The following is a 10,129-nucleotide window of genomic DNA, read 5'->3' on the forward strand; positions in this document are numbered from 1 at the left end:
CTGGTTTTGACTGATGATACGGAGCTTTTCCATCGTCTCTTTCTGAAGATGTAGTCAATTTGATTTCTATGTATTCCATCTGGTGAGGTCCATATGTATAGTCATCTCTTACGCTGTCTAAAGAAGGTATTTGAAATGAACAAATCATTGATCTTGCAGAATCCTGTCATGTGTTCTCCGGCATCATTTCTATCACCAAGGCCATATTTTCCACCAAGGATCCAAAGATCCTTCCTCTTTGCTCCCAACTTTTGCATTCCAATCACCACTAGTGATCAATACATCTTGATTGCATGTTTGATCAATTTCAGATTGAAGATGTTTGTAGAATTCTTCTATTTTATCCTCACTGGCTTTAGTGGTTGGTGCATAAATTTGAATAATAGTAGTATTAACTGGGTTTCCCTGTAGGTGCATGGATATTATCTATCACAAACAGTGTTGTATCTCATGACTGATCTGGATATGTTCTTCTTGACAAAGAATGTAACACCATTCCTTTTCAATGTGTCATTCCCGGCATAGTAAACCATGTGGTTGTCAGATTCAAAATGGCCAATACCAGTCCATTTCAGCTCACTAATGCCTAAAATAGCGATTTTTATGTGTTTCGTTTCATTTTTGACAACGTCCAGCTTTCCCAGATTCATAGCTCGTATGTTCCATGTTCCGATTTTCAATAGATATTTACAGGTGTTTCTCTTCATTTTGAGTTGTTGCCACATCAGCAAATGAAGGTCCCATGGGCTTTTCTCCCACGAGCTTTACTCCATTCACGTTATCAGGGTCAACTCTACTTTGAGGAAGCATCTCTTTCCCAGTCACACTTTGAATGCCTTCCAACCTGAGGGGCTCATTTTCCGGCACTATATCTGACAGTGTTTCTCTGCTATTCATAAGGTTTTCATTGACTAAGTATTCAGAAGTAGTTCATCACTCTTTCTTCCTTGTCTGTCTTTGTCTGGAAGCGCATCTGAAACCTGTCCACCATGGGTGACCCTGCTGGTATTTAAAATACTGGTGGCATAGCTTTCGGAATCACAAATCACAAGCTACCACAGTGTGACAAGTTGACAGACGAGTAGTGGCCGTTTGGTTTTAAGTGAAAACTATCGCTTTAAATTTCAAGGAGATCTGTGAGCATGCTTAGTAGAACTTTCCAGGGTTGGGGGTGTGGTGGTGTGTCCATTCGTTCAGGCATCCCCTCTAGACACCAGATTGGAGGTGTGCAGACAGCGAGAGACCAATGAACCGATACCAAGAAAAGAGTGTCCACACCTGTATCTCCGTGGTTCTGTCAGGTGTCCGTAGCTGCTTTGATCCTTCCCCTGCTTGGTCTTACCCAAGATGGTGGCTCTGGGAGTAGCTGAGCATCTTGAATTAGAAAGCAATGGATTTCTTGATTCTGCTACAGATTCCCCTAGCTGTGAACCTTCCAAGCTTTTAAGTATTTCTTTATATGTGGTTCAGAGTTCTAGTGCCATCCCCTGAGCTTGCTTGGTCTGGTATTCTGTCTTGTTGACGGAGCTCTCACTGCACGTCTGCCCAATCCGCCATTTTAGATGTAACTCATCAAGGCTTTTATACTGAATTATAATTTACAGTTGAACCATTTCCACACCCATTGGGTTGTTTCTGTGCTGTTGTCTGGGCGTGGAGTTGGGAAGGCTTTTTTGCAAGTTGACCCCACGTTAATACCGTGTCCTTTCCTGGACCTGTGTTACGGAGAACATGGAAACTCAAATCTGGTGTGTGAATCTTTTTCAGCCTTTGGATGAGACCAGCCAGATGAGCGACCTCCCAGTAAAAGTGATACATGTGGAGAGTGGGAAGATCCTCACCGGCACAGATGCCCCCAAAGCTGGGCAGCTGGAGGCCTGGCTGGAGATGAATCCAGGGTGAGTGGGGCCTCGTGCTCCAGACACAGCTGGGAGTTTGTGTTGATGCTTGATCCCCTTTCAGTGGAGTTGGAGGCCAGGAGTGCTTTGTCTTCACTTGGGCCCCCTAGCTGTTTTCCAGGAAAAGTGAATTATGTGAGGTCTGGGTAGATGTGTTACTAAAATACTCTTTTTTTTCAAGGTATGAAGTAGCTCCAAGATCTGATAGTGAAGAAAGTGGCTCTGAAGAAGAGGAAGAGGTAAGGCCCTCTCAGCGCTCTGTAGCAGTGACTTTCACCCCGTTTGTACCTTCATCACCTCAGACTGCCGGGCCCCTCTTCTGAGCAGGGGCATCAGTTGGGCAGGGAGCCTGGCTGGAAGTGGCTGCTCTCTTGCTGCACTGTCCAATGTAGTAGCCTCTAACCACATGTGACTATTTAAATGGTAAAAGTCAGATGAAATGGAATTAAAATTTCACCTCACAGTTGTGCTAGTCACATTTCAAATGCTCCATAGGTCCCCTCTTCCTCTGAGAAGTCACTGTGAACTTGTGTGTTGAATTCTTTTAAACTCTCATTGCCTGCTTACCCATTACAATACATTCTTTGGAAACAGATAAGTATCTGCATTTATTGTGTGTGTTTAATAAGTCATTTTATCATGCTCAAATGAAGATTCTTTCTAGTTTTTCCCTGGTTGACTTGACACTCTGATACAGACCCTTGTTCCCATCTCCATTTTGGTTGCTCCCTCCGGAAGGGTAGCTTAGAGGGCTGCCCTGGGATGGAGTTTCTGAAGACCTGGTACCTTTTGCCTTTTGCCCATTAACCTCCAAACCCTTACTGCCCCTTCAGCTGTGGTGAGTCATTGCCATTGATTCTGACTCAGCAACTCTACGAAGGGTTTCCGAGACTGTAAATCTTTACAGCCTCATCCTTTTCCAGAGGAGCTGTGCAACTGATGGGTTAGCAGCCCAGCGCCTAACCCCCAGTGTGCATTTCTTGGATTGCTCTTAAGTGTGAGCATGTTTCAGGTGCCACTGACCATTTTGATTTCTTCTGTGAATACTCTGCTTTATTTGTCCATTTCTAGTGAGTTGTGAGCAGTTTTCAACTTCTTATCTTTGTTGTTAAGTGTAGTCAAGTCGGTTCCAACTCACAATGACCCTGTTTAGAGTTTCCAAGGAGCGGCTGATGGGTTTGAACCTCATGGTTAGCAGTCCAGTGCTGATCTTACAGTGCCACACTAGGACTCTTTAGGGCTTTTTATGTATTTAACCTTAGCCGAAAGCCAGTTTAAAGTTCCCCTGTAACTTTCTTTTGGTGTGTCCTGCTTTCAGCCCAGCTTTTTCAGATTTTATATGCATCTCCAGGTCATCTGGTGGTGTTTATTTGGTGTTGATGAAAGGATGGATTCTAACCTCCCTCCTCTGAGTACTAAGTTAATTGGCATACTGTCTGATGCATCTCTTTCGCATTGACTTAACTTCTGAGATTTTAAAATAAGGTTATATTTAGCTTCTGTATCTATTTGAGTCGTGAAGGCCACCTGCTCAGTTTCTTTTGACAACCTAGTGATTCTTAGTTTAGTCAGTACTGTTTTGTTGTAACTTTCAAACAGTGATTTACATACTCTGAAATGTACCTGTTGTAGACGTACAATTTGATGATTTATAGTGACTTTATAGATTTGTGCTATTATCACCACCTACCAGTTTTAGACGACTCCATTACCGCCAGAAATGCCCTCCTGCTTTGATTATATTCTCTTCAGCTCCAGAACACCACCAGTCTGCTTTCGGTCTCTGTAGAGTTGTCTTTTCTGGACAGTTCATATAAGTGGAGTCATACAGCATGGAATCTTTTATGTCTGACTTATTTCACTTAGCATAGTCTTTTTGAGGTTCCTCCATAATGTTGTGTATCAAGAATTCATTTACTGCTGGGTCGTAGTCCATTTTATGGTACACCAAATTTTGTTTTTCCATGCTCCAATTGATGGACATTTGCACTGCTTCCATGTTTTGGCAATTATGAATAATGTTGCTATGAATGTTCATGTACCTGTCTTTGTGTGGACATATGTTTTCATTTCTCTTGGGTAGATACCTAGGAGTGGAATTACTGGGTCGTATGGTAAGTTTATGTTCAACTTTTAAAAAAACTGCCAACTGTTTTCAAAGTGACTGTCCCATTTCATGGGTTCCAGTTTCTCCACATCCTCGCCAGCACTTTATATTGTCTGTCCTTTTGATTATTTTGTACTTTTCTAGTGACTAATGATGTTGAGCATCTCTTCATATGCTTATATACCATTTGTATATCATATTTCGTGAAAATCTATTCCCATCTTTTGACCATTTTTAACAGGGTTGTTTGTCATCTTATTACTGAGTTGTAAGAGGTCTATATATGTTCTAGATACTTGATCCTCGTTAGAGGTAATAATTTGCAAATGCCTTCTTCCAATCTGTTTTAATGGCATTTGTTGTAAAGTGCAAAAGTTTTACTTTTGATGATGTTTAATTATCAATTTATTCTCATATGGATTTTACTTTTGGTGTCATACCTAAGGACTCTTTCTTTACCTGCCCTAAGGTCACACAGATTTTTCCTATTTCTCCTAATAGTTTTTATAGTTTCAGCTCTTAACACTCAGGACTATAATTTATGTTGAGTTGATTTTTATGTGTGGTCAAAGGTAAGGGTGTAAATTTTGCACACTGACGTCCAGTTTACTAAGCACTATTTGATGAAAAGGTCCCATTGAATAGTCCTGGCACCTTTGTGGAAAAATCAATTGACCATAAATGAAGTCTTTGTTTCTGATTCTCAATTCTGTTCCATTATATTCTTGTACCAGTACCACACTATCTTAATGATTGCACATTTGTAATAAGTTTATTAATTGGTTAGTCTTCTTTTTCAGACTTGGTAGGCCCTTGCATTTCAAGCTAAATTCAGCTTATGAATTACTACAGAAAGGCTTCTTGGAACTTTCAGTGAGTCAGTCTCACAATGGAACTTTAATACTGAATTTCCAAGTCCATGAATATGGAATGGCTTCAGTTTTTAAAGATAATCATTAATTTTTCTTGTAATGTGTTCTAGTTTTCAGTGTATAATTTTAATACTTCTATTAAACTTATTTTTAAATATTTTGTTCTTTTTGATGTTTTTATGGATAAAATTGTTAACTTTATTTTTGGGTTGTTTCTTGCTTTTAGGTGGAAAATACCACTAAAACCTATATTGATCTTGTATCTTATGAACTCATTAAACTTACTATTGATTAGTTCTTACTTTTTATTATAGATATTTTGGGACTTTTGTCAGTTTGAGGAGTATTTCGTTTGGTTGTGTATCTTTGGTAAAATATCTAATCAAGTCATTTGCCCATGTTTTGATTGGGTTCTTTGTCTTTTTTGTTGTTGAGTTACAATTCTTAATATATTTAGGATATTAAGCCCTTGTCCAATACATGCTTCTCAAATATTTACTCTCATTCTGTGGGTTGTTTCTTTGCTTTTTTAAGTCCTTTGTTGCACAAAAAATTTCTACAAAGTTCAACATTTTCTTTAGTTGTTTGTGCTTTTATTGTCATATCCAAGAACCCATAGGAATCCTGGTTTGACACTGTGGGCTAATGTACAGGACTGCAAAGTTGGTTTGAACTGCAGGATCAGTGGTTCAAGCTCACCAGCTGCTTCTTGGAAATCCTTTACAGGGTTGCGATGGATCAGAACCGACTCGATGGCACTTAGCAACAAAAACAACGAGAATCCATTGTTGAAAACTAAGTCCTAAATCATTATCCCTGTATGTTTTCTTCTAAAAGTTTTATTGTTTTAATTCTTGCATCAGGTCATTGATTCATTTCTAGTAAAATTTCATATATAGTGTATTGTAGGAGTCCTGGTGTGGTGCTGTGGGTTAATGTGCTACACTGCAAGGTCAGCGGTTCAAGCTCACCAGCCACTCCTCAGAAACCCTATAGAGGGTCAATATGAGTTGGAACCAAGTCAGTGGTTCTTAACACCACCAGTGTATATGTTGTTGTTGTTGTTATGTGCTGTGGAGTTGGTTCTGACTTGTAGTGTCCCTGTATATGGTTTTAGAGGGTGTAAATCTTTACCTGAACAGAAAGCCTCATCTTTGTCCCGTGGAACAGCTGGTAGTTTCAGACTGTCTAATTTCATTCTTAAGCATATAGAGATTCAGTAGAAGAAACTGTTCTTACCCTTTTGAATGAATTTGGCATACTTGTTGAAAATGAGTTGAACAAAGATATATGGGTTTAGTTATAGACTCCTAATTCTGTTTCATTGGTGTATTTACATATCCTTATAGCAGTGACAGTCCTTGGAGAAGGACATTGTGCTTGGTGAAGGGGAGGGTCATGGATTGGCACAGTGGCAGTCAGTGTAGCAGCAGTTGTGAGAATGGCACAGGACTGGCCGGTGTTTCATTTTGTTGGACATAGGGTTGCTGTGGGTCAGAACTGACTCAACAGCATGTACCAATAACCAGACTGTTTTCATTATTGTAGCTTTTTAGTATGTTTTTTTTAAAATAGTATGTTTTTAAATTAGGAAGTGTGAGACCTATTTTGTTCTTATTTTCAAGATTGCTTTGGATACTGAGGCTATCTTGGAATTTGAAGATTGACATTTCTATTTATGCAAAGAAGGCTGCTGGAATTTTGATAGGGATTGCGTTGAATCTATAGATCAGTGCCACCCTAACAGTGTCATGTCCTCCCGTCTATGAACATGAATGAATTTTCATTTATTTAGATCCTCTTTAACTTTAGCAATGTTTTATAGTTTCAGTATTCAAGTCTTTCCCATCCTTGGTTACATTCATTCCTAAGTATTCTGTTAAACGCTATTGTGGATGAATTATTTTCTTAAATTCCTTTTCAAATTACTTACAGCCGATGTATAGAAATCCAATGTGTGTTGACCACACAACTTTACTGAATATATGTATTAATTTTAGTTGCTTTCTGGATTTTTTGAGGTTTTCAGTATATATATCTATAAATAAGAGATCATTTTGCTTCTTCCTTCCCTTGTTTTGATTCCTCTGTTTCCTTTTCTTGCCTGATTGTTCTGGCTAGGACTTACAGTACAATATTGCACAGTGGTGCAAGGAAGCAGCCTGCCTTATTCCTGATCTCAGGGGGAAGCTCTCAGTCTTTTCCATTCAGCATGGTGGAACTGTGGGTTTTTCATAAATGCACTTTTACATATTGAGAAATTTCCCTTCTATTTCGAGTTGAGTGTTTTATCATGAAAGCGTGTTGGGCTGCGCCAGATGCTTTGGTTGTGATCATCTTTCCTTTTGTCCTTGGGAAGCAGTGTAGTTCATGATTGACTTCCTTGTTTTCAACCACTCTAGCATTCCTGGAATCAATCCCATTTAGTGATGGTGTATAATCCTGTCAGCATGCTGTGGATTCAGTTTGCTAGTATTTTGTTGAGCTTTGTTTTTCTTTTTTCCTGCAAGGAATAAATTCTGTCTTTGTCTGGGGATGTGTTTATTTAGCCTTCATTTTGGGTGGTTAATTTAGCTGGACGTAGGATTCTTGGTTGCTGGTTTCTCTCTCAGCACTTTGAATTGATCATTCTGCTGTCTCTTGTTTCACATGAGAATTTAGTTCCTCTCTGTGATGACTCTTTTCTGCTCTCAAAATTTTTTCTTTACCTTTGTCTTTGAAGTTTTCTTTGCCTTTATTCTCCCAGCTGTTTTTATTTATTTTCCTAGTTCAATCTCTTGGGTAGACAGTGTCTCAATTTCTTCAGGCTGCTATAACAGAAATACCACAAGTGGGGGGCCTTTAATGACTAGAAACTTGTTTTTTTCACACTTTAGGTGGCTTGTTGTTTGGTTCTGACTCATAGCAACCCTGTACAGGGTTTCCAAAGAATGGTTGGAGGGTTTACATCACCGACCTTGTGGTTAGCGGTCCAGCACTCATCCTACAATGCCACGCCAGGAATTCAGGATGTTCCTCTAGGGAAAGGTTCTCTCTAGGGAGAATCTTTGTCTCAGTTTCTTAGTATTCTTCTCAGTGGTCCATAGACATCTCATAGCATCTGCCTTTTCCCAATCTGTCCTTGCTTGCTTCTGTGTCTAATATCTCACAATCGATGTCATTGGTACTGTGGCTTAATGTGCTAGACTGCAAAGCCGTTTAAACTCCAAGATCGGTGGTTCAAGCTCACCAGTTGCTCCTCAGAAACCCTGTACAGAGTCATTATGGGTTGGAACCGACTCGACAACACTTAACAACATAACAAAGAAGACTTGCCTTCCCAAATAGGGTTACACCCACAGGTACAAGGGTTAGGATTTGTAACATATGTTTTGAGAGCACATGATTCAATTCATTAAGTTTTTTCGTCACATTGGGGGAGTTTATCATTTCTCTCTTACCGAGCTTCTGTCTTTATTGATTCATTGTTCATACTGTGCTTACACATGGCTTCCTTTAGTTCTTTGAAAATGTTTATGAAAGCTTGTAGCATATTTATACTGCTAGCTGCTTTGAAGCCTCTGTATGTCCGTCAGAGCAACTGAACACTCACTTGTTTCTTTGCTTGTCTTGTAATGTTTTGTTGTAGCCTCTCTCCATTCTGATCTACACCCCAGGGGCATTGAGGCTCTGGTGGTATTTTGTTTGATAAACACCTGATGCCCCCTTCCCATGCTTCTGGTGTATCTGCTTTATTCTTATTTTTCTATTTAATCCTGGCTTTCTATGAGTGGGTCTTTTTTGTTGATAAATTTGGGATCATCCGGTGATGGGACAAGTTGTATACAAACACCCTGTGTCAGTGAAACTCTGTCTTCTGCTGATTGAATCAGCATGGGGAGCGGACCACATTCCAGTTCCCGTCCATTCTCATTCCTTCTCTGGCTCTTGCTGTCTCCTGGGCCCTTTCTTGTCTCCCTGCTTTCCCCAACCAAGATAAGCCACATCTCCATGAGTGCCTCTGGGCCTGGGCACTGCCTGCCACTACAGAAAGAGTGAGTCTCCAATATTTCCTTTAAAATCTTCTTCCATGTTCTAAGGGAAACGTCACTGGATTTTGATTAAAATTACTTTACATGTATTAAAGATAATGTTTGATAACTGTGATAATTACATTACAGAAAAAAATATACACTGTAGTTTTGTATAATAATACAAGAATCCAAGGGTGGCTTAATGTTGGAAAATGTACTTTGCGTATTTTAGCAATTGTTGTTAAGTGCTGTCGAGTCGGTTTGACCCATAGCGACCCTGTATAAAGTTGCAAGGAATGGCTGGTGAGCTTGAACCACTGACTTTGCAGTCCAGTGCATTAACCCACAGTGCCACACTTAAGTTCCCAGTATCATCTACTCTGTACATGCTGAAAATCCTTTTCATGCACTATTATTATTGTTAAGTGCTACCGAGTCGGTTCCAACTCACAGCGACCCTGTATAGGGTTTCCAAGGAGCTGCTGATGGGTTTGAACTGTTAGCTGTTAGCCTTGTGGCTTATAGTCCAGTGCTGACATTACAGTGCCACACCAGGAGTCCTCATGAACTACTACAGTCACTTAATTTACATGAAAATAGACGTTGTAGTACCCTGGGATACCCATTATCCTTATCATTATATGACATCTTTCAGATGTTCAGCAGTGTTGGTAAAGCTGGAGTAAATTCTAAGCAAGTAGTGAAAGTTGGCTATAAAATGTTTCATTCCTGGGAAATCCAAAAGAATGAACTGAAAATTGCTTGAGTAACTTGAGCAAAGAGTAAATGTCTAGCGTACATTGTCTAGTGGGAGTAGGAGAATAAGGATTCTTCTGCTCATCTCAGCAAAAATACCGAGTCCCCTGAAGTGACCTTAGGAAGGAGTGTCTGGGGTCCATGCTAGGAAAACTAGAAATAATTTACGGTACAATTAAAAGGAAGATGCAAATACACAGCACATCACCTTCTGGGACCTTAGAGGGCACAGGGAGGGGCTGTGCTCACACAGGTTTGTCTCTTGGCAGGAGGAGGAAGAGGAGCAGCCACAGCCAGCACAGCCCCCCACCCTGCCTGTGGAGGAGAAGAAGAAGATTCCAGATCCAGACAGCGATGATGTCTCTGAGGTGGATGCACGCCACATCATTGAGTAAGGGAGCCCTGCACCCCTTCCCTCTCAGCAGCTTCCTGCGGGGCCATCAGCGCTTAGACACACACACACACACACACACACACACACAC

The 10,129-nt window shown here is 40.3% G+C and overlaps 1 protein-coding gene across 1 annotated transcript in view; it reads left to right on the top strand.

Moving 5' to 3' along the window:
* SMARCA4 (SWI/SNF related, matrix associated, actin dependent regulator of chromatin, subfamily a, member 4) overlaps positions 1 to 10,129 on the top strand; it is a 127,739-nt gene that overhangs the window by 62,103 nt on the left and 55,507 nt on the right. Inside the window, exons 12-14 of the mRNA XM_006875121.1 lie at positions 1,768 to 1,898; positions 2,080 to 2,137; positions 9,916 to 10,037. Coding sequence (XP_006875183.1) covers positions 1,768 to 1,898; positions 2,080 to 2,137; positions 9,916 to 10,037 — 311 coding nt within the window. The remainder of the gene's footprint in view (positions 1 to 1,767; positions 1,899 to 2,079; positions 2,138 to 9,915; positions 10,038 to 10,129) is intronic.

This window comes from Chrysochloris asiatica, unplaced genomic scaffold (genome assembly GCF_000296735.1).
Source record: "Chrysochloris asiatica unplaced genomic scaffold, ChrAsi1.0 scaffold00312, whole genome shotgun sequence".
NCBI classification, from domain to species: Eukaryota; Metazoa; Chordata; class Mammalia; order Afrosoricida; family Chrysochloridae; genus Chrysochloris; species Chrysochloris asiatica.